The sequence below is a fragment of the Equus przewalskii genome, chromosome 15 (genome assembly GCF_037783145.1).
Source record: "Equus przewalskii isolate Varuska chromosome 15, EquPr2, whole genome shotgun sequence".
Taxonomy (NCBI): domain Eukaryota; kingdom Metazoa; phylum Chordata; class Mammalia; order Perissodactyla; family Equidae; genus Equus; species Equus przewalskii.
The window spans coordinates 43,181,132-43,205,917 of record NC_091845.1 but is presented as its reverse complement, the minus strand read 5'-3'; the positions used below and the strand labels follow the sequence as shown (position 1 = coordinate 43,205,917).

General features: G+C 41.0%; 1 protein-coding gene across 3 annotated transcripts in view; it reads left to right on the top strand.

Annotated features, from left to right (window-relative positions):
* Positions 1 to 18,610, top strand: part of KIF15 (kinesin family member 15) — a 61,192-nt gene extending 42,582 nt beyond the window's left edge. For all 3 annotated transcript variants that reach the window (XM_070575642.1, XM_070575641.1, XM_070575643.1), the window contains exons 21-35: positions 2,488 to 2,638; positions 2,845 to 2,930; positions 3,948 to 4,017; positions 4,393 to 4,479; positions 5,092 to 5,196; positions 6,027 to 6,149; positions 9,585 to 9,731; positions 10,368 to 10,469; positions 10,733 to 10,897; positions 12,367 to 12,476; positions 14,970 to 15,042; positions 15,514 to 15,551; positions 16,479 to 16,644; positions 16,902 to 17,033; positions 17,355 to 18,610. In XM_070575642.1, coding sequence (XP_070431743.1) covers positions 2,488 to 2,638; positions 2,845 to 2,930; positions 3,948 to 4,017; positions 4,393 to 4,479; positions 5,092 to 5,196; positions 6,027 to 6,149; positions 9,585 to 9,731; positions 10,368 to 10,469; positions 10,733 to 10,897; positions 12,367 to 12,476; positions 14,970 to 15,042; positions 15,514 to 15,551; positions 16,479 to 16,644; positions 16,902 to 17,033; positions 17,355 to 17,417 — 1,618 coding nt within the window. In that variant the 3' untranslated portion in view covers positions 17,418 to 18,610. The remainder of the gene's footprint in view (positions 1 to 2,487; positions 2,639 to 2,844; positions 2,931 to 3,947; positions 4,018 to 4,392; positions 4,480 to 5,091; positions 5,197 to 6,026; positions 6,150 to 9,584; positions 9,732 to 10,367; positions 10,470 to 10,732; positions 10,898 to 12,366; positions 12,477 to 14,969; positions 15,043 to 15,513; positions 15,552 to 16,478; positions 16,645 to 16,901; positions 17,034 to 17,354) is intronic.
* The last annotated feature ends 6,176 nt before the right edge of the window (positions 18,611 to 24,786 follow it).

The window sequence follows — 24,786 nt, the reverse complement described above, 5'->3', positions numbered from 1 at the left end:
GCCCTTATTCTCTCCTACTATCAAGGGCCTTCCTCTATTTGACAGGGAACAGGTTGCCTCGGACAGCTCCATATTCTGGCTCCCAGCATTAATAACCCCTGTGAATAAATCCTCTTCCCAACAGCTATATATCAATCCCAGGAAAAGTTTGAATTGTTCTTGCTTGAGTCATCTACTTACCTTTGGACCAGTCATTTACCAAGGGTTTGAGGTGATGTTGGCCCAATATAGGTGATGTGACTGTTCCAGAGGGGAAAGTGTGCTCTTATTAGAAGGGACAGTCCAAGGTAGACCAAATCAATAGTTGTCACCATTGTCCACAGTAAGTCTCTGGAGGCTAGGTGGTTAGTCAGGTGCTGGTAATCTTGAAACAAAGTAATCTAAGATGTGAATTGTTGGTTTTATTGGGGTTTTTTTCTTGCTAATTTCAGCCTTTTGTAAAACATAACTTAAAACCAGTTTGTGTTTTTTTGGTGTGGATTTTTTTTTCTTTTGGTGAGGAAGATTGGCCCTGAGCTAACGTCTCTTGCCAATCTTCCTCTTTTTGCTTGAGGAAGACTGTCGCTGAGCTAACATCTGTGCCAGTCTTCCTCTACTTTGTATGTGGGTCACCACCACAGCATGGTGTGATGAGTGGTGTGTAGGTCTGCACCTGGGATCCAGACCTGCGAACCCTGGGCCACTGAAGCAGAGCATGCAAACTTAACCACTATGCCATTGCACCAGCCCCCATTTTGTGTTTTTGATGCTATCTCCTGGGTCCATGGCAATAATTTAATAATGGACATTTTGAATGTGATACCATGAGTGTGGTATGAGTGTGACTTCTCACTCTAGAAAAGCTGCTAATGGGAAACCTTGAATTTAAGTTTTGTAGAAGTTGCAAAGATTAAAACCTGTAGCTCTTGAGTATTTTCTAAATTTACAACAAGGAATTAAAATAGAGGCAGAAACTTGAGATGTGCAGGCTAAATCGACCCATGGATATGTTTTTGTTGGGCCTGCCCAGTGTGATTTAAAAGAAAGTTTAACATAGCATTTTTAAAATTGAGAGCTTTTTTGTAAAAATTCGTATTTCAGCATCCTCTTAAAAGTCAGTTTGGTGGCACTGGGCCCACATTCCTGCGTGGGAGCTGTCAGCCGCCGCGTGCATCGCTCCTTTCCTTTAGAGAGGGGCATGTGCTGTGTGGGTCAGCACAGCCTCCACCACCCCTGTGCTGTGTCCCCAAAACCAAGGCTGAAGGTCGGTTGCCATTTATCATCACAGGTGCACTATTGTCTTTTCTTACACCTGGCATTGATTTTTAACATCTGAATCACTGAATCTAATCTTGGCTCTGTCATAAACTAGTTTTGTGTGATTTTTTGAAAAGTTACTCCGCTAATCTCATTGAATCTTCATTTCGTCATGTTTACATGTCAGAGTTGAACTAGGTTTAAAATGTTAAGAATCCACTATATTTGGCTATGTACTTAAATTCTATCTTAAAAATATCAGATACTTTCTCGCTTTTTAAATTGGACATCATTGAATTTTTTTGCAGTGTCTCAAGTGTAATGTTGGGTACATCACTTATTGGGCTGCTTATTCTCCATCGTGGCGCTCACAGGTTGTTAAGGCCACTGCATGAAACCGCACAACAGTGCTACCTGTTTGTTGAGTTATTTGCCTGCTATATATGCGGTTTGTACCATAAGTACATTTCCCGTCCCTACCATCTATCATCTATATATCCATCTTTAGCCACTGATTTATACCACTTTATGATTTGCTGCTTCTGCTCTGCTTTGAGTTACTAAAGCAGATAGAGCCATGTCTAATAACCCTCCGTGGACAAGCTGGGACATCTGTTTTGCATGATCCAGTGGTCAGGCCGGTTGTTTACTAGTTCCTGGCTGAGCTCTGGATGCTTGAGCCTGTCACATTCTGTTGCAGAGGGGAATGAGAGGATGAAAACCTAAAGAGCGGTACATAATAATCATGTGAATTAAAAGATAGTTCTATACTGAGGGAGTTTTTTCTCTTGCTCAGATCGAAGCCACATTTGCCATCCAAAAACCATCCTAGAGTTGGGAGAATATGTGATGAATGGATAGAGTTGAGCTATCAACAAAACTAAATTAACGGCCAGTCCCTAGCTTACATGAGGGTTAGGTCTGGACCCCCTAAATGACTCTCATCACCCTAAATTGCTAGTCGGTTAAGCATGTCTGGTTGAAACCATGGGAGAGAGACTGAGGAAATAGAAGGCTGCAAGCTAACACGCGCCCACCCTGTCTTCTCCATCCCCGTCTGGCCCGGTGTGTCTTACATAGTTGTGAGTCATGGACATTTCACTTGAGTTTATGAGGAGCTTTACGTCTGTCAAGGCTTCTCTAAGTTGGGAATGGTCTATAGATGGGAGAAATTGAGCTGCAGATAATCTGACTAGCAGAACTACATTTAATGTTTATATTTACCATTGTGAAAATGTTTTCCTGATAAAGATTAGAAAATGAAAAGCTTCTTGAGACCAAAGCCTGCCTACAGGATTCCTATGACAACTTACAAGAAGTAATGAAGTTTGAAATTGACCAACTTTCAAAAAACCTCCAAAACTGCAAAAAAGAAAATGAAACTCTGAAATCTGACCTGAATGTAAGTTAAGAAGGCTGTTGGTTATTGGTGAGTTTGTCCTGGATGTGTGACTGTTCCCTGGAGTGCAGGGCAAGGACTGTTGACCTCTTCCTCACTTCCTGTGCTGGCCCGCAGTGCCTGCCACTTAGAAGGTACTTGATGTGTTTGTTGACTACACATTGCGCTAGTAACAATCACTTAAAATCTAATATAACGTTGTCTTTTAGAATTTGATGGAGCTTTTTGAGGCAGAAAAAGAACGCAATAACAAATTATTATTACAATTTGAAGAAGATAAAGAAAACAGTTCTAAGTGAGTGCTATTTATCTTTTCCATTAGTTCACTGGAATATCATTTACTACCACATTCTTTATCTTGGGGTTTTTTTTTATCGCTAATACCCTGTAAAGTTATTTTTTTTTAAGCATTCCAAAATGAATATCAGATTATTTTGTGTAAATGGCTATGTAGAGAAACTTAATTTTTCAAAATATTCAGTAACTAGCTATAGTGCTTTTTGAATAAATAGCAATTGGTTGTGATCAGAACTGAAGGCCTTCTATAAATAAATCACAGTATATATAATAAGATGACTTCTAACTTTCTTTTATAATTGGAAGATGGGGACTAATTTTTCTTTCTATGTCTACTATTCTTTTCCTAGCTGCTCTTTTTTTCCTCCTAGTCTTTTTATATGAATGCTGTTGTCTTTCTTCCCTCTCTCTCCAAGTTCTTTTCCTTGGTAATCTGTCAGTCTCTTGGCATCAGGCAACCAGATGATTATCATGAGAAGAATTTGTTTATTCAACAGATACTCATAGAGTTCTTAATATGAAATAGATTCTTCTCTAGGTCCTGGTATACAGTGATGTATTCATCTAGTGGATACATACATCTAGTTGGGAAACAGACAATTAACATTTAGTCATTCATTCAAACACTCAGTGATATCCAACAAGACAGAAAAATTCTGGTAAATGCCGGAACATTTAGAGGTAAGGCTGAACAGAACACCCCCATCCCCATGAATGTTGCATTCTAGCACAGGAAGACAGGTAATAAACAAATACTATGTGTTATATGTTATGTTAGGGAGTCCTAAGTACTCTGAAGAAAAATAAACTGTCATGGCACAAAAATGGGTTCTCATTAAATAGTTGTTGAAGAAATAGTTCAAATTTCTGACTCCTACTGGAATACAACATCTGACACCAAGTATGTGCCTAATAAAGTTCAGTTGCATTGCACTGAATCTCTTTTGTCTGAATACACCCAGTTCCTCTTTCCATTGAATGATGTCATGAGTAAAAGATAATTCTTCCCTTCCAGAGAAATCTTAGAAGTTCTTGAGGTTGTACGTCAGGAGAAACAGAAAGAGATGGCCAAGTGTGAGCAGCAGGTAAATGTCCTATACTCCAACTCTAAAATTTGACGTTCATAACTTTCATTCCCGATGTCTAAAGTGGTTCATTAAACTGTTTCAGCTTTCAGATGTTTAAAATTGGTAATAAAAAGATTAAATTTTTGATTGGTTGTATTATTTTTCAACTCCTCTTTTTCTAACTCCAGATGGCTATAATCATGATTTGCTGGTAGTCTGCTGATAGAGACCACAAAATTGTTGTCTTTTAACGCAAGTTATCATTTTCAAGTATTACTCCTAGTGTACAATGTATAATATGAAAAGATTTCAACCCCCCCTTTTTTATAGGTCTGTGTGGTTAACTTTGTGATTTAATTCTTTTTCTAAAAATATTTACTCTTTTCCCCATAGATGGCCAAAGTACAGAAACTAGAAGAGAGTTTGTGTGCTACAGAAAAAGTAATCAGTTCTCTGGAGAAGTCTAGAGATGCTGACAAGGTAGGTAAGGTTGAAGCTATATCCCTCTGCATTTTCGTTATAAATGCTGCTTTTACCATTCCAGTCTCCTGCTCCCAGGTGACTGATAGCTAGCTTTTCTGGATGTACTTAGGCCTTGTTCATCTTCCAAGGTTGCTAGAGAATGAGGTGTTCTATTTAAGTTAATTCTCTGCAGAACTTCAGTTGCAAACTCTTCTATCACTCTTGATGGCAATGCTTCTGAAACACATCCTGCCCCTTTTAACTAGGATGCCATTAGTGTGACCCTTTCTTGTTGACCCTGAGTCCCGTGATACAAATTCTCAAATCCCTGGTGTTGACTTTAACTAGAATAATAAACATAATATGTATGTCCAGGTATAAAATTAGGTATAAATTCCTTGTATGTCTAACTCTTATTCATTCATAAAACCAAAGCAAAAAATTAAATAAAATAGTATAAAGCCATTAAAATATGAATTGGTAATATTAATAATGTAATTTGACATGATGTTTGCTAAGATAAAATTGACTTCTCCTGTTGTCATTAGGAAAAATAAATGATTTATCATTTTAAAATGATCTCCTCCTTAATGTCATTGGATATGAAGATATTGTTTCTGTCCTTGTCAGGAAGTTGTAGCTGAGCTCACGAGCCATATCCAGGAGCTAAGAACATCAGTCTGTGAGAAAACAGAAACTATAGACACCCTGAAGCAAGAACTAAAGGACATAAGTGTAAGTTCTGTCACCAACAAGATATTAAATTTGAGCATGAGGCTCACTTCACAGACCCCTCCAGAGGTTAACAAATGCTCCACCAGGGAAAGATTCTGCGGTCAAACTGGTTTGGAAATACTGGTTAAAGCTCAACGGATTTCTGTATTTCCACAACTTGCAGAGCCTTTAATATGCTAACGTGCAATGTGCATCTCCGAGAGGCAGTGTAGACTGCGGGGTTTCTCGGATTTCACTGACCCGGGAACGGTGTTCTCAGTGCACCAGTTGGGACTTGCTGATCCAAACTAGATCAGAAACAGACTGGTTGTTGCCTGTGATAGTTAAGGGTATGTGGTGTTCCTTAATTGCTTCAAGAAGAAAATAACGTATTTTAGTTAAGTTCAGAGACATTAATTATGTAGAAAGTGAGTTTGTTTTTCTATTATTGGATTTTATCATTTCCTAAAGTAATGACTTATTTCTCCTGAGTATATATCCAAGTTGAATGTTGATGCTTCTTCCTTCTCTTGGGTCAAGGTAAGGGTTCTGTCAGTGTTCCTCACTCCTCTCCTCCACATGGAGCTTGCTGCACTCCATGTTTATTTCTGAAGGCAGTCACATGATAAAGATGGCAAAACCAGGTGTTTTTTCGCTGATACCTGTGGGATTTTTCCACTTCTCTTCACCATTCATGCATTTATTCTTCTATTCCTTCATTCAAGTATTTGTTGAGTTAATGTGTGTTAATCTGGTCATCACTTTGGAACTCAGACTCATTCTTAAGTTATTTTAATCTAAAAATAGATAATAAAACAGACAGCTCTTTATCATGACTTTCTTTTCTGCAGTGCAAATACAATTCTACTTTGGTTGACAAAGAAGAGAGCAAAGTGTTGATTCAGAGACAAGAAGTGGAGATTCTGGACCTGAAGGAAGCCCTTAGACTGAGACTAATCTCTGAGGACCTAGAGGTAGATGTTAACACATCATGACTCTCTTTTTGCTTTATTCCTTGTTAATGTGTATATGTGTGTATGGAGATTATCATTAATACATAGAGGGGTTTTTTAAAGGAATAAGTAATAATTAGAGCTGTTTTCCCTAGGGTAGTTAGGCAACAAATAGATAACACTAAAATTATTATATTTTATCTAGTTGATTTATTTTCATTCATTTGTGCTAACACCGTGGTAAGTTCCTATAACTGATCCTCTTCTGAATGGGGAGCAGAGTGGAAACGCATTTACTTGGATGTGATGGTAGCAGCAGGGAGCAAAGAAAGGGCTGCTTAACAGGTTCCTCTTAAGTTTTAGCTAAAGTGGGTTTTAAAAATTCTTTCTTGTTGTTGATGTAAATTTATCTTTTTTAAAATTGAGCAGTAATGGGGCCAGCCCAGTGGCGTGGTGGTTGGGTTCGCACACTCCACTTTGGTGGCCCAGGGTTCACGGGTTTGGATCCCGGGCGTAGACCTACTCACTGCTCATCAAGCCAGGCTATGGCAGCATCCCATATACAAAACAGAGGAAGATTGGTACAGATGTTAGCTCAGGGCCAATTTTCCTCACCAAAAATAAAATAAAAATTAACCAGTACTGTCACGTGTTTCACAATTAAAAATATATAAAGCTATATACCTTCCCTCAAGTGTATTTCTCCAGAGGTATTTTAGGCAAATCCTATATACCTTTAGTTTCCTTCTATTTTTTTTACACAAATGGTAACCCACTGTGTATACTACTCTGTACTTGCTTTAGAAATAAAGTTTTCTTGTTAAACTTTCATGAGTAAACTCTGCTACCCATGAAACAAATTTAGCAAATATTTATCGAACCCACGTATCATACAACCTGTACCTGGCCTGGCATTTGGAAGTGGAAGAATGATTGGAACACTGTTGCTTACCTCAAAGCATGCAATCTAGCTTAAGAGACAGATGTATTATGATGCAGTAAATGACCTGGGTGCACAGGAAACGGAGGGAGGGGAGTAACTATGCCTGGGAGATTCCAAAGAGCTGCCCAGAGGAGATAGTATTTGTACAAGACTTTGCTGGGGAGGGAAGCTTGGCAGCTGTGAACTGTGTTTGCAGAGCATCCCCAGCAAAGGGAGCAGTTGAGTGTGACTGGCTTGAGGTGTGAGAGCTGAGGTGGAGACAGACTGAGTCTGTGTAGTGAATGGGCTTACGGGGCATCAGCTGTATCTTTAGGAAACCCGGACTGCGTAGACGTTAAGCGGAGGCAGAAGGTGATAAGATCCGAACCAAGAAGTGCTAGTGGGAATACTGGGTTAGATGGAGTTGAGAAGTGTTTCAGAACTACAGGTGACAGTTGGTGTCCAGTGGGATATGTGGTGTGACGAGAGAAAGTAGTCAGAGTGGGCACCAGGGTGCCAAGGCCTGGGTGACTAAAGATGGTTCTGTGTACCTCTAAGGTAGAGAAAATAGAGGCCTAGGGAAAGTTAATGAAATAAATTTATACATACCAGTTTTAAACTTTAAGAACCTGTGGGGATATCTAAGATGGATATACCCAGTAATTTGTATGAATATCTTCCTATATCCCAGAAAGGATTTAAAGCTGCCAACGTACATACGATGTAAAAAGATTAAAATAGACCACTAAAATCTGTGTCAAAGGAAATCAGGAGTAGAATAGTAAGTTGTTAAGAGCACAGGCTGTCAAGTTGGACTGCTTAAGGGTCTGAATTCTGGCTGTGTGACCTTGTGAAAGTTACATTTGTCTCTCTGCCTCATTTGTCATAACTCTAAAGTAGAGATAACAGTACTGCCTTAAGATGTTGTGAAGATGAAATGAGGTAATACATGGAAGGTGCTTGGAACACTGCCTCGCACCTTGTAGGTGCTTAATACGTGTTAGCCAGGAATATTTTTAGGAGGCCAATTGAAAAGTTAGTCCACAAAAGCCACAAAGTATAAAATGTGGACTAAGAATTCAGTTCCACACTGCCTTTTGCCAGAGTAAAAAAGGGAAATCTAGCTATTACCAAAACGAAAACAAGTTCTAGATGGATTAGAGTCCTGTATAAATGATGAAATCATGAAGTATTAGAAAATACAAATACATATTTAATCTTGAAATTGAGTGGCCCTTTGAAAAAAGTCTTGATAGTTAAGGTTAGAAACCATAGAGAAAGATTATACAATATTAAAAACAAAAATAAGACTAACAATAGACATGGGGAAAATATTTACAACTGATAACAAAGGGATCATCACCTTAATACACAGAAGAGCTCTTATGAGTCAGAAGATGCAAGAAAGGACAGAGGCACCACTGGTGGAAAATGGACATAAGAAGGTGCATGAGTAGTTCCCCAAAGGAGCAATATAGTGGCTGGAAACTTCTTTGGGATCAAAGAAATGCAAACTAAAATAAGAGCTATTTTTTGATCTCACAACTGGTAAATATTAAGACTCAAGGAAGATGTACAGAGAAGGGTGATTACTCAAACTTCTGGTGAGGTTTAAGCTCAGCCTTTGGGGAGGTGGTCTGGTAACACATAGCTTTAAAGTTTTTGTATACGCTTTGAGTTTGCACTTTTAGAAATTTCGCCTCAAGTAATAATCTAGATATGAGTATAAAATGCATATAATAGTAAAAAATTAAAATCAACAAGAATATTTAGTGATATGTTAAATTGTGGTGCATCCATCAGATGAAACAGAGCCCACCCAATGAAAATGATGCAATAAAAGAGTGAGTACATGGGAAAGCACATCAAGAATATATGTATATATACACACACATATTATTGTATCTGTGATGTATATATAATATTGTATTATTAATGTATATATAATTGTATGCATTACTATGTATATGCATATATACATGCATATTTGGAGAGTTAGGGTAAGCAGATTCTGCTCAAAATTGGTAGGGATTACATATGCAACCTACAGGACTGCTATTTTTCTCTGCTGCTTTCCATCAAGCTAGCCCCCTTAAACTTTGGTGGCCTGTAACTAGGTATCGCAGTCTGTTGAACTGCCCAGCCCCTCCCCAACTAGCTGAGGGGTACTCATCTTTATAGCTGTTTACCTTCCAATGCATAAAGGACTAAAGTCAGTTGGTGAGACAGCAGGCAAGCTACAGACCTGTACCTCAAGTCCTCCCAAGGAAAGAGATCAGTTTTGAGATCCTGGAGGTGAGGGGAATGCAATTAAACTTCAATTGGGATATCTATATGAATTTACTATGTTTATCTCTAGACCTGTTCACTTAAATATTAACTGCTTGGTTTGTCTTGGAATCGAGTAGAACAAAAGCAAAAAGAAATTCTTAAAGTTTTCTTAACCTTTTCATAATTGAACATAGTAATGATTTGCAAATCCTTATTGGAGTACCACAATTAAATTGTCCTTTGTGGGGATTGTCCCCTCACAGAGGGATATGCTCTGTGAGGACCTGGCTCATGCCACTGAGCAGCTGAACACGCTCACCCAGGCCTCAGAAAAGCACTTGGGGCTGCTGCAGTCTGCCCAGGAGGAGGTGGCCAGGAAGGAGGCCCTCATCCAGGAACTTCAGCATGAGGTGAGATGCAGGGGGTTGTCGCTCAGGATGGGGCCGGGGGGTGGCCAGGAGGACTGCATGGTTGTCGAGGTCGTCATGACGTCCTGCCGAGGCTAACTCTGTATATACAGAAAGGTGAGCTAACGGGGCGCCTAGGTAATCAATCTTCCGGAGCTGGGCAGCAGCACTGTGGGCTTAGACGTGCTTGGCTGTCTTCTTGCCCACCCTCGACCCTTGACATGTGCCAGCAAGTTCTAACCACTGCAGTAAGATTATGGCTGATTTTTATCCTATTTTTGGCTGCTGTTTTATATTTTGTAATTTTCCTTGAAAGACCCTTTGATTACTTGTGAAGCTTAAAAGGAAAGTTCTTTTTTTAAGTGTAAATAAATTTGTGAGGGAAAGGGAGGTGAGAGAGTTATAGTAGCAACTAAGGTAGACAGACACAAATGGCAACCCCAGATTTTACAGTTTATTACTTTAAAAATTGCTACAGTTTTGTTTTAATATCTTACCGCTTTTCAAATTATTAATCAAGTCCTGAAAAAATAATGTAAAAAGCCTATTTCCACATGCCTTGGGAAGATTGTTCTCATTGGACTGTATGTCCCATTTTATTTTCTAACTTGTAACCTTACATCTGTTCGATTTTCCCAGCTAAACCAAAAGAAAGAGGAAGTAGAACAGAAAAAGAATGAATATAATTTCAAAATGAAGCAGCTAGAACATGTGATGGACTCTGCTGCTGAGTATCCCCAGGTACTTCTCATTTTGTGTGAGATAAAAGTTTGGAAATTACTAAGACCATAGCTCTGTCTTTTTATAGAAAAAGATTGTCACTAACTTTTCTGGTTTTTACTTGATAAAAAGGTACCAGTGTTTTATTTGTTTTACGTAGACAAGAATTAGAATAACAAGCTAAATAGCCTGACTGTTTTCTCTATGCTTGACATCTACATTTAAAATGAAACCTTTATAACGTCACTTAATCAGGTATTGGATGAAATTTGATTTTATTTTAGAGCCCTAAAACACCACCTCATTTTCAAACACATTTGGCAAAACTCCTGGAAACACAAGAACAAGAGATAGAAGATGGAAGAGCCTCTAAGATTTCTTTGCAGCGTCTTGTAACAAAGTTAAGTGAAGACAGAGGAGTCAAAAATGCTGAAATCCTCAGAATGAAGGTAACTGGGTAATTTTTTCCAATAAATTTAATGTTTTAAAATAATCAGTATCTTTCATGGTTACTGAGGATACAAAATTCAGAAGGTGCACAATTCAAGGGCAGACAGAGAAAAGTCTTCCTGTCACCTTTGACTCTAAGTTACCTGGTTTGCTGTCCGTGGAGGCTCCCTGTGTAGTCAGTTTCCTATTTATCTTTTTAGAAATTTTCGGTGCGTTTATAAGCAAGTTTGTAAGCATTGTCTCCCCACTCCATCTGTTTTTATGTGATGGTATCATATCATATAGGCTGCACCAGTTCCTCTCATCACAGTGCTGTTTGACTTTTAGATCTTTACCAATTTAATAGCTAAAGCATGTTATCTCATTGTAATTTTAAATTTATATTTTTCTTATTAGGAGTAAGGTTGAGCATCTTTTGTTTTTCTGTTTCTATGAACTATATCCTTCACTCATTTTTCTATTGTTGGACTTTTTCTCAACGATTTTTAGGCATTTTTTGTATATTAGATTTGCTTTGGTCTATGATAGTTAGAAATACGTTTCTCTTGTTTGCCATTTCTTTAAACTTCCTTCTAGTTTTTTTTATCCAGCTACTTGAGGGTATGGTGTTTGTGTGTGGGGAGAGTATGTTTAGTAGCATTTAGGGGTGAGAGACGTGTGGAAGCGTGCTTGGGTAGGTGACGTGTAGGTGTGTGTGGGGTGGGTAGGGAGGACGTTAGGCCCCATAGAAGGTACCTTTTTGCCTATGAGGTCATTGCTCTGCAGTGAGTTTTTGTTTAGGAACAAAATTAGCTTACTCTAACCAAGTGACGGGAAGTATGTGAAGATGCTATCACTCTTCAGCTTTGTTTCTCACGGAGGGGATCATTCCTGGCCTTTTTATGTAGGGCAGCTCTCAGTATGCTGCTGTCTCTGGAGTGTAGCTGTCATCCAAATTGGCGTGATCTTGGTACTTAGAAGAAATTGGGTCAGGTTAAAAGAAATCAAGCAGCACACAAGTAGAAGTAAATCAAAAAGGACTCTCCTTGCAGACAGGTATTTATTTCTTCTGGATGGTTATGCTCATGATTTTCAAGTTAAAATCCAATTAAGTATTTTGAGAGATGGGCTGTGGTACATCAGTTTGTTTGTTTTTTTTAATTAGAATCTGTTAAATAGAATCAAACAGAACATTTGCCAAAGTACGGACTTTTTGTCATCTTTTCTCAAAAAGGAATTTAATGAGTTTTGCGGTAACTGATAAGAGACTATGTTTAAGATGCTGTGGATAGGAAAATGAAGCACGGTTCCAGGCCCCCAAGAGTTTCACATATAGTAGTCTACTTTTTATCCAGTGATCCCCAGTGCAGTGTTCTGTGCATAGGAGGAGCTTCAAAGAGGAATGCCTGTCTCAGTTATGGCCTTGGGGAGCAAAATAATGCCTACTGTAATGTGTTTTCTGAAAAGACATGATTTGATTTGTTATTAGGAGCAGTTGTGTGAAATGGAAAACCTACGCCAGGAAGCTGAGCAGCTAAGAGAGAAAAACTGGCTCCTGCAAGGTCAGCTGGATGATGTTAAAAGACAAAAGGACAACAGGTGAGAAAGAGCCACCAGAACTCCCTGGGCTAAAGCTTGGCCTGCCTGGGTAGAGTTAAGTGAGCGAGGTTGGAATTGGTTTCACAGTGTGTCTGATGTTTCCCACTAACCCAGGAGAAGCTCGTCAGTTGCTTTTGAATCAGGTCTGATGAGGGTGTTGCTTGTTCCAGGCTGGGAGAATAAGGTATTCATGGTCTTGCCTACTCTGTTAACCTTTGCATTGTTGTAGAGTTATTGAGTGAAGTTGAAACACGTGAAATACTTGAACCAAACTGTCTAATTCTGTTTGAGGTTGGGGTGGGGGAGCAAATACATCAGCAAGACAAAGTTCGAGAGGTCCTGCAGGAAAAGGGAGAACTCCCTGCTGGTTGCTTTTGCTTCGTGACTCACGGGCTAGGGAGAGCTGGGCAGGAGCTTTATAGAGGAGTGTTCCCTTGGGGTTGGGTGCCTCTGTGTGTGTGTTTGTGTGTTTTGGCTTCAGCTAAGGCAATTTTCTAATTGTATTTTCTAATGGCACAGCATAGTGTCAGGGGCAACCACACCCAGGCTATGTCCTGCCTCTGACCCTTGAAAGTTGTGTGGTTTTGGACACACTTTATAACCTCTTAGTGCCTCAGTTTCCTTAGCAATAAAATGAGGAAAATGATAGCTCTCTCACAAGGTGTTTTAAAGGCCAAAAATAATGTGTATAAAATGCTGGTTAGTGTTTGGCAGAGGAGAGTCAATAAATGGTAGTTATTAAGTATGACAAGGTTGAATTATCATCCTGCCTATTAACCTTCCGAGGGATGGGGTATGAGGGGGCTGTAAAATTGCGCAGTAAGGTCAAGTGAATCAAAGGGATGGAGGCCCTTACTGAATTCAACTGCCCAGATTAGGGGTGTCTGCTGTTCGACTGTTGCCAGAAGGTCTTTGACAGATGCGTGCCCACCCCTGCAGCTCCCCATCCCTGTCCAGAAGCAGCCCTGAGCAGCACTGTCCAAGACCCAAATGAGACAGCGGTTCCTGGAGGCTGGTACTGGGGCTGTGCTAAAAATCTCTTCCTACACGGTTCTCCTCAAGTGTTAGCATTGGAGACGCTCATTGTAATGGCATCCCCTTCTAGGGATTTCACTGCCCCTTCTGGGTGATTCTGATGCAGGTGGCCCACAGTCTGCTCACCTAGTTTCCATATGCTCCATCCAGTCATATTAAAGAGAAGCATTCTACTTAGTATATTGCGTTTCATCAAGAGTTAGTTTGAGCATGGAACATAGAATGCTTCTCGATCATTTATAAAACCACAATTAAAAACACTGTATTTCATAGCCTTGTGTGCCTTAGATGAGGAGCCATACAGAACCTTCTTCATGAAAGGTTGGAGTAGGAGAATACTGTAGCCCTGAGGTCCCATCCAGCCCACAGCCTGTTTGGTAAATAAAGTTTATTGAGCATAGTCCTGTCCCTCTATTTAAATACTGCTATGGCTGCTTTTGCATCACAACAGCCAAGTTGAATAGTTGTGACAGAGACCAGTTGGTTCCCAAAGCCTAGAATGTTTCCTATCTGGTTCTTGACAGAAAAAATTTACTCACCCCTAGATTAGAGCACAGAAAACACATCTTCCATAATGATTTTAGGTGTTTTCCTCATTGAGATCTCATTACCATTTTTGTCTAGGTTACCAGATCCATTAAATGAAAGAAACTACATAGCTTCTATTTTCCTTCAAGAAACAATCTTTTACTCACCAGTGAGAGAGAGATTCCTAGAGAAGCCTACAGCATTCAGGCAGCTTCTCCTAGGGGCATGTCTCCTGGTCCAGGGGCTGCCCACAGAAACTCAATTTATTATCTTGACCTGGTCAGGCTCACAGAGATGGACTCACATTAATCAAATTCACATGATACAGATATATCATCCAGAATGTAATTTCCTTTATATAGAGGAGCATTCCTTTTCCATGAAGAGATTTATATCTGGTGGTTGGGGAATCCAACCACCAGCATACATCGTGTCAGCATACATGGGAAGCCAGAATATCATCAGAAAATTGCCACTGACTATGAAATCCAAGCAGAGGGGATGTCAGGGGCTCCACGGGCCAGGCCAGCCTAAGGAACCCTCCCCGCCCCCAAAGATGCCCCCTCCCAGCTGATCACGTTCATACCAGGCCCCTGGACTGCCCTTCTCTCAGCCCCCTTTTACTCACATTTGATCTTCAGATGGTACCACTCTTGACTGTTTCTATTTCATTTTACTTTCAACTGGGCCTTGATTAGATTTCCTGGTTTTTCTCATCTCACTTTGGTATGAGAGGAATCCTGAATTCTGAGGAGGTGCCTTATTTTATCCCCATGTGTTGATCACATTTATCAACTGCTAACTTGACCTAATCACCACAGAGTTAGCTTTTCTCTGCACAACTTGGCATTGCTGCATATAATAGATATGAAATTGATACTTGTCTGTACTTGACAGTCTTTCCCCATCCTCCCTCCCTATTCTGTGCAGTGAACAGAATCATCCAGACCATCAGCAGCTGAAGAATGAGCAAGAAGAAATTATCAAAGAAAGACTTGCTAAAGTATGATAATTTTTTTTACATAATACTTGCAATTTCTTTTGTCTGAGAAATGCTTTTATAGTTAGCATTTATGATGATATATTTTAGAAACCATTTTACTATTGAAATTTCTGCCTTTTCTGTATTCCCGCTGTTAAGTTTGATATTCACCATCAGCATTTAGACATAGCTGAGAATTAAGACTGAATTTGTCCTCATGCCTAGCTGGTAAGCCTACTGCTCAGGATACCCACAGAATTCTCCATTTAGAAGCAAGTACCAAGTGCCTATTTGAGGCCTTAGAGGGCACAGTACTTGAAGTCTTGTAAATAGGTACCCCCTTTATGTATGTGTAGCTGGGATTGTGGAAAAGGATGTTGGTTTAATTGATTTTATTACCATGAAGGAGAGTGGACTGGTTACTTTCAATCTTTTTTTAGCAATGTTAAGAACTTAAGCCTAAATCTTTCTCCTTTTTTTATCTTATTATAGAATAAATTAATTGAAGAAATGCTGAAAATGAAAGCAGAGTAAGTGCACTATTTTATAATTCAAGTTCTTCTTGATCTTTTCTTTATTCTCTTTTAACAGAAGAAGTTCTTATTTCATCCACAAGGTAACTAACTTCTCTCCCTCTGCAGTCATATGTGAATGTAATAGATGTTTACAAAATTATTTTCCTAAATACCACTTGCCAAAATGGTTCCTCACATGAAGCCACTCTAAAAAAAGAACTTAAAGAGATAAGTGCCAGGAAAAGCTTAGTTTCTCTGAAGAAGTGGATGACTTTTCTCCTTGTGGACAGTGAGAACAATATAACTGACCAGGTTTCTCTTTTCATGACTCCTGGTTTCCTCTTGTTTAAAACTTGAGGCCCCCTGAGGCTCATGCATAAATCATGCAGACTATAATACTTGTTACATTTGCTCCAAGCGGGCTGAATCTAAAAGTTTCCATTTTAAACTTTTATTATTTAAAAAATGGGGGCCAGCCCTGTGGCCGAGTGGTTAAGTTTGCGCGCTCCACTTCAGCGGTCCACGGTTTTGCTGGTTCAGATCCCGGGTGCAGATATGGCACACGCTCATCAAGCCATGCTGAGGCAGTGTCCCGTATGCCACAACTAGAGGGACCCACAACTAAAATATAGAACTATGTACTGGGGGGATTTGGGGAGAAAAAAGCAGGCAAAAAAAAAAAAAGTTTGGCAACAGTTGTTAGCTCGGCTGCCAATCTTTAAAAATGGTTTGAGTACTTTTCCAAAATGAAAATCTTGGGTAAAAGAACTACAAAAAAGCATGTATGCAGCTCTTGCTGTCTTCTGTGCTGTGGAGCGGAGGACTGAATGTTAGCGATCCTCTTAGATCCAAATCCTGGGCTTGGGGGAAAGAGATTGATTTGAGTACTGTGTTGTAATTCTGTCCCTTTGGAAGACCGTAAAGTGATATCTACTGTTACAGTCTAGAAGAAGTGCAGAGCGCCCTTCAGCACAAGGAGGCAGACCACCTTAGAATGACTGAGGAGGTCGAGCGAACCCGAACTTTGGAGTCTAAAGCATTTCAAGAAAAGGAACAACTGAGATCAAAACTGGAAGAATTTTATGAAGAAAAGGAGAGAACACTGCAGGTGCATTTGTGTGTTGGATTTTCATTTACTTAGGATGTGTGAATTAATAGAACCCAATCAGCACGACGCTCAGGTCTGTGATGGGGTGTCCTGTGGTTCCGAGCGGCTCTACCATATGCAGAGATGTGTGGTCCCCAAAGCTGAGAACCTGGGCTCTTCTCTCATTCCCTGTGCTCTTGGAAGGCATGAAATAATGTTATTTTAAAAGAAAAATTAAAAGCAGCTCATTTTCCCCTCCTGGATTGATGTACCTGCAGGAGATGGAAATGTTGCGGAAGCAGGTGGAGTATCTCGCTGAGGAAAACGGGAAGTTGGTGGGTCACCAAAACATACATCAGAAGATTCACTACGTGGTGCGGCTGAAGAAGGAAAATGTCAGACTTGCCGAGGTAAGCTCTGGAAATTATTCTGAATAAACTCACTCTGGTTTTAAAATGATTAATTAAAATTTAATTTAATTATTGAATCACTTAACTGCTTTCTTCAGGGAACTTCCTGCATTCAAAAAAAATTCAGTCATTGCCATTCCAAGCATAATTCAGTCAGTTATCGTACACATCAGATTCCTATTTAATGTTAAGTATTTTACAAATTGAAAATTGTAGTCTTAACTAGAAATATAAACTTAATGAATGCCAAGAATACTTTTCTGAAAGACTTGGAGTCTTAATTTTTTCCTTTTCCTTTTTTTTTTTTTTTGAAATTACCAGGAGAGAGAAAAATTGCTTGCTGAAAATGCATCTTTAAAGGAAAAGAAAAAGAATGAATCGTAAGGATCCTGCTCAACTACCCAGGCATCACGTTGTTTGGAGACTTTTTTCCCTCTTATGAAAGTAAGCCCTCCCTGCTCCCTTGTAGAGCTGAGTTAAGGACCGTGATGATTTACCGTGGCTGTGGTGGGGGTGCTGGCCTTCAAGTTCCTGACGCACGTTCTGCGCCCGTCTGCACCCTGCGGCAGTCAGCAGTCTGCTCTTAGGCGTTACCACCTCATTTCAAGGCTTTAAATGAACCGTAAAAACTGGGAAAACCTTTCGTCTTTTTAAAATAAAAGCCTGTAGCTAAAGTTTACGGTGGACGTTGGCCAGATAATTTTTTCCTTAGGTCCTGCTATAATCTCTGAGTCTTCCGTCAGAAGCTCGAACAGTATGGAGTGGTTTCACAGCTCGCAGTGAGGTTAATGACTGCCTGCGCAGCATGTATAAAAAGCAAACTTGTTAATAGAGATTATTTTTGTATTCCTACTTTAAGTTTTCTCATGAGCATTTTTTATGACTGTAAATATGGCCATTTTTCAAAATGTAATAAAATCTTTTAAAAATAAACAGTTTAATCCAGTGGTTTGCATTGTTCATTCACCTTACACTTAATGAGCACCTACTGTATGCCAGGCCCCGGTCCTTAGTGTACAAAGCACACAGACGCCTGCCCTCAGGGAACTTCTGTGTATCCACATTTCCTTCCTTTTTATTGTGACTAGGGTTCCATTGTGTGGATTTGATGGACATTTGAACCATTGGCAATTTGGGGCAATTATGGATAATGCTGCTGTAATATTGGTGTATAAGTCTTGGTACAGACATCTGCTTCCTATCTCTTGAGTAGATACCTAGGAGTGGAATAGCTGGGTCATCTGGTAAGCGCATCTCTAACTTTTTAAGACATTGCCTGTTTTCCAGACGTGCTGGCTACACCATTTTACGTTCCGTCCAGCAGTGTGTTCCAATTTCTCCACATCTTCACCAACACTTGTCATTGTCAGATTTTCTTACTATAGCCATCCTAGTGGATGTATAGTGGTATATCACACTTTCCTAATGACTAATGATACAGAACACTTTTTATGTATTATGGAATACTACTGGGCAATAAGAAAGAGATAAACTGATAGAAGCTACAACATGAATGAACCTCAAAAAAAAAAAAAAATGCTAAGCAAAAGAGGCCAAACCCAAAAGGCCACATATTATATGACTCCATGTATGTGAAATGTCCAGAAAAGGCAAAATTATAGAAAGCAAATCATTGGTTGCTTGGGGCTAGGGATGAGAGTGGGAATGACCATGTGGGCATGAGGGGACTTTTTGATGTGACTGGTTTGTAGTGATGGTTGTACAACTCTAAATGTAATAAAAATTCAACTATATTCAAAATGAGTTAATGTTATGGTTTGTAAATTATACCTCAATAAAGCTGAAGGAAAACAATTTTTAAAAACTAATGCATAGTTGAACTCTCAATAATATAATAAATCCCTAAGAGCCAGAAACAGAAAAAGAGCTAAAATTCAGTGTAAGGTAGAGAGTAGACACTGACTGCCTTGGAGGGGGGAGGAAGTGGAGTACTGAAGCTGGTAATAAAGAGGCTTGGGTCTCATCGCTTCTATGAGTTTCCTAGGGCTGCCCCAACAAATTGCCGCAACCTGAGTGGCTTAAAACAACAGGGATGTGGGGCCGGCCCAGTGGCACAGTGGTTAAGTTCATGTGCTCCCCTTCTGTGGCCTGGGGTTTGCAGGTTTGGATCCCATGCACAGACCTACATGCCCCTCATCAAGCCATGCTGTGGCAGCATCCCACATATAAAATACAGGAAGATTGGCATGGATCTTAGCTCAGAGCCAATCTTCTTCACACACACACACAGAAACCAGGAACTTATTCTCTCACAATTCTAGAGGCCAGAAGTCCAAAATCAAAGTGTTGGCAAGGCTGGCCATTCTCTGAGGGCTCCAGGGGAGAATCTGTTCTGTGCCTCTTAGTTGTGGTGTTGCCAGCAATCCTTGGCGTTCCTTGGCTTGAAGATGCATCACTCCAATCTCTGCCTCTGTGGTCACAAGGCATTCTCCTCTATGTCTCTGTCTCTTCTTATAAGGACACTAGTCAGATTAGGGCCCACTCTAATCATCTTACTTTGATTGCATCTGCAGTGACTGCATTTCCAAATAAGGTCAAATTCATAGGTGTTGGGAATTAAGAGGTTAACATATCTCTTTGGGGACACAATTCAACCTGTAACATCACTCATGGTAAGGACATAAAGCCTTAGGCCAGCTCAGGACAGGGAGTTAGAAGTGAGATTTTTGCAAAAAGTCAGAACCCAAAGGAGTGCAGGACTCAGTCATCCTGGCAACTCTGCTGTCTGGAACAGGCCCTGGCCCAGAATATGTGCTCATTTGTTTAATGGGACAGAACAAATAAGGGGCAGAGACATGGACACAGGGTGAAAAAAGAAGACAGAGGAAGAAACAGAGGTAAGGTTGGAGAGAGAGCAATAGACAAGACTTTCACTCCCTAGGTCATCACAGGCCCCACCTGTCCCTACTGTCTAACCCCAGGGGCCTCACTCATTTAAATTCCCTCCTTGACCCCTAGGACCTCTTACATTTGTGACTTCTAGCCCTTAAAGGTGAGGGAGAGTTTGAATGGGTCACCCAGAACTTGTGAGGCATCTTTTGCCTGTAAGCCATCTCCGAGGTTTGTTTTAATTGCTTTTTTAGGGGCTGGCCCGGTGGCGCAGCGGTTAAATGTGCACGTTCCACTTTGGTGGCCCGGGGTTCACTGGTTCAGATCCCGGGTGCGGACATGGCACTGCTCAGCAAGTCGTGCTGTGGTAGGCGTCCCACATATAAAGTAGAGACAAATAGGCACGATGTTAGCTCAAGGCCTGTCTTCCCCAGCAAAAAGAGGAGGATTGCAGATGTTAGCTCAGAGCTAATCTTCCTCAAAATAAATAAATTAAATAAGTAAATAAATAATTGCCTTTTTAATAACTGAGTCGAGGTATTCATTCCTCTCCACGCTGTCCCAGGGCAGGATGCTCTATTTGCATCATGTTGCTGTTAGTAAGTTTTTAAGTTTTATTGTATTTATCTTTTAATCATACCATAGTCTGTTCAATCAAGTATTTGTAGCAAGGACATGAGTTGGTCACAGTCTTCAGCCCTGGCAGGAACAAAGAAAGAGAAAACACGCATGGCTTCTGCCCTGACAGGGAGGCAAGTATGTTGCAAGGCTTGTGAGTGCACTGAAGGCAGCAGTCCATCAGAGGCTGGCTCACTGTTCCGCGGGGTCCTCCACCTGCAGCACTGGCACCACCTGGGAGCCTGTTAGCTGTGCAGACACTCCATCCACCTCCAGACCCAAGTCAGAATCTTCATTTTAACAAGATTCCTAGCAGGTGATAGTGTGCACACGAGAGCTTTTGTCTAGGAGGCAGAAGTCTCTTCCCAGCAGAGTGGCCAAGGATGGTGTCAATTGAACCATCACGACCAGAACAAGGACCTGTGCTGGGCATCAAGGACCTACAGGAGACAGAAATCTGTCCCTGCCCTCAGGGGGCTGGCAGGCTGGCAGGGAGACACATGACCACAGGACTGGTGTGAAGGTAGGGGAGTGGCCAAGACTGCGTTTCACAGGATGTGGCTCTGAGATGCTCAACCTCTAGTGCTAGTAGAGACAACATTTGTTTTAAGAAAACGTGTTTTATATTCTTTAAAGCACGCAGAGTTGATCAAGTGGAAGACAGCCTGATTTCCTGTAGGTTCCACGTAACATAAGAGCTTCTGGAGGGAAGACCGCCTGATTTCCTGTAGGTTCCACATAACATAAGAGCTTCTGGAGGGGATCCTCTTTGAGCCGGGGCTCACACAGCTTTTTGTTCAGTGGCATGGTGCCTCTCTGATCCTCACTTGCAAAATGGGGCAGTTTGTACCACACAGGAGTTACCAGGGTTATCTTTTTTTTTTGAGGAAGATTAGTCCTCAGCTAACATCTGCTGCCAATCCTCCTCTTTTTGCTGAGGATGGCTGGCCCTGAGCTCAAATCCGTGCCCATCTTCCTCTACTTTATATGTGGGATGCCTACCACAGCATGGCTTGTCAAGCAGTGCCATGTCCGCAGCCGGGAGCCGAACCGGGGAACCCTGGGCTGCCGAAGCGGAATGTGCGCACTTAACCGCTGTGCCACCGAGCCGGCCCCAGGGTTATCCATTTTTATTTGAACCACAGAACCACTCTGTGAGAGAGGGTGGCAAGGAAGGACTACAACAGAAACTTCCCCAATGGAAAAAAGAATGCTGCTGAATGGTGTGTTCACCGTGAAATCATGTTTTTAAAACGTTCCATACACATTATATAAACTATTTTTTAACATGTGCTATATATAAAACTAAATATGCATAGAGAAAAAGTACTCTAATAACAATGATTTTCCTAGAGAGTGGAAGTATTTCTTTATACACTTCAACAGCACTTTATTTTCAAAGATGTGTACTATTTTCTAAACGAAAGCATTTTAAACATTCTTAGACATATTTCATAGGAAATTAGAAGTGCAGTCATGCATCACTTAACGATGGGGACACGTTGTGAGAAATGCATCATTAGGCTATTTTGAGGTTGTGTGAACATCCGCAAGTGTACACAAACCTAGATGGAATAGCCTACTACACACCCAGGTATGTGGCATAGTCTATTGCTCCCGGGCTACAAACCTGTACAGCATGTTACTGTACTGAACACTGTAGGCAGCTGTAACACAGCAGTACCTGTGTGTCTAAACACAGAAAAGCTACATTAAAAATACAGCATAAAAGATGAAAAATGGTACACCTGCATAGGGCGCTTACCACGGAAGGAGCCTGCAGGACTGGGCGTTGCTCTGGGGAGTCAGTGAGCGAGTGCTGAGTGAACGTGAGAGCCTGGGACGTTACTGGACACTGCTGTGGACTTTACAAACACTGGACACTTAGGCTACACTAAATTTATAAAAAATAATTTTCTTTCTTCAATAATAAATTATCCTTAGCTTACTGTAACTTGATAAACTTAATTTTTTTAACTTTTGACTCTTGTAGTAGCACTTAGCTTAAAACATAAACATTGTACAGCTATCAAATATTTTCTTTCTTTATATCCTTATTCTATAAGCTTTTTTCTATTTAAATTTTTTTTTTTTTACTTTTTAAACTTTTTTGTTTAAAACTGAGACACAAAGACAGACATTAGCCTAGACCTACACAGGGTCAGTATCCTCAGTATCACTGTCTTCCACCTCCACATCTCGATCCACTGGGAAGTCTTCAGGGGCAATAACACGCATGGAGCTGTCCTCTCCTATGATAACAATGCGTTCCTCTGGAATACCTCCTGAAGGACCTGCCTGAGGCTCTTGTTGAGGAGGGGTCACTCTTTTCAGAACTATGTCCATTGTGGTTTGTTTGGTCTGTGTCTGTTTTTCAACATAGATTTGCTTGTAAGCAGAAATGCACATGAACATTCCTCTCTATTAACGAAAACCTTTCGATGTTGGGGTCCACGCTTTCACACTTTTTTTTTTTTTAAGATTTTTTTTTTTTCCTTTTTCTCCCCAAAGCCCCCCGGTACACAGTTGTGCATTCTTCGTTGTGGGTCCTTCTAGTTGTGGAATGTGGGATGCTGCCTCAGCGTGGTTTGACGAGTAGTGCCATGTCCGCGCCCAGGATTCGAACCAACGAAACACTGGGCCGCCTGCAGCAGAGCGCGCGAACTTAACCACTCGGCCACGGGGCCAGCCCCCACGCTTTCACACTTTTTAAGGAGCTTGTTGAGGTCTGAAAAAGCTTCTAATAAACCCTTCACTGTGAGTTTTCTTGGGAGTTCTTTTCTCCTGCATTTTCCTTCTCTCTTGCCTCTCCTTCAGCTGTGCGTTCCTGTTCTAGTTCCAACAACTCCTCATTAGTCATTTCCTCAGGAACCACCTCCAGGAGCTCCTCAGTGTCATCCTCATCCACACCCAGGTTAGTTGTCTGCCATCTCAGGCACTGCCTGGTTGATTTTTCAACCTCCTCATTCTTGTCAAACCCTTTGAAGTCATGGATGATCTTCCTGAGTGTCTTCTTCCAGATGCCACCCATACTCTCCTTGGTGACATCACGCCAGCCCAAGCAAGGTTCTTGATGCAGTCATACATGTTGCAATCCTTCCAGAATTGCATCAGTGTCTTCCTCAGTTGCAGCAATAACCTGGGCAAAAGTCCTGCTCAGGTAGTAGGACTGAAAAGCTGCTATAACTCCTTGATTCATTGGTTGGATCCAAGAGGTGGTGTTTGAAGGGAGCAGCACTGCTTTGATATTGGGATGAAGATCACCAATAAAAGGAGGATGTTTGGGAGCATTAGCAACAATAAGCAAAATCTCAAAAGGCATGTTATTCGCTAAGCGGTACTTCCCCATTTCACTGGCATAGTAATTCAGGAAGGCATCTTGGAAGAGGAGCTGGGTCATCCAAGACTTCTTATTGCTGCTGTGGTACACTGGCATTGTGTGCCCACTGATATGCTTGAAGGCCCTGGGGTTCTCACTGTGCCAGATCACAAAGGGTCTCAATTTGTAGCCTGCAACATTGCCCCCAGCAAGGCTGTTATCCTGTCCTTAAAAGCCTTGAAACCTGGCATTGACTTGGCCTCCTTATGGATGAAAGGACCATGCTTAAGCATCTGTTTCCAGAATAGGGAGGTTTCATCCATACTGAATGTTTCCTCTGGCAAGTAATTTTCCTCCTCAATCAGCTTATCTAGTTTCCAAAAGTTCTTCAGCTGCCTTCACATCAGCACTCGCAGACCCCCCACCCACTCTCACATTACGTGACGAATAACGGTTCTTGAATCACTGAAACCACCCGGAGCCAGCAGTAAATTCAACGTTGTAGCCGGGTCCAGCCTTCTCTTTCAACATCACAAACCATGATCATCATGGTGCTGAGCGGGATACACTTTGTGTTTGGTCTTTAATCCAGGTCATTAGATGTTTCTCCGTGTCTGACAGAGGCCCTTCCTGAATTTTGGTTAATCTCGCTGCCTTCAACAAAGGAGATCCTCTAACAGCTCCATCACTCTGATCTTGTCCTTCAAGATGGTAGCTATGGTGGAATGCGACACACCTCATTAGCGAGCAATAACCATCACAGATTTTCCACCTTCAAAGTCCTTAATCACTTTCAATTTCGTTTCCAGGTCAGTCACTCAATGTGGGCTCTTACTGGCAACACTACCAGCAGATTTTGTACAGTTAGCAGCCATGATGAACAAAAGAACCTGAGATTAAATGCAGCACAAGAGAAAATGATGCAATCCAGAGGTGGTGATAAACACAAGATGTATGAGGTTGTTA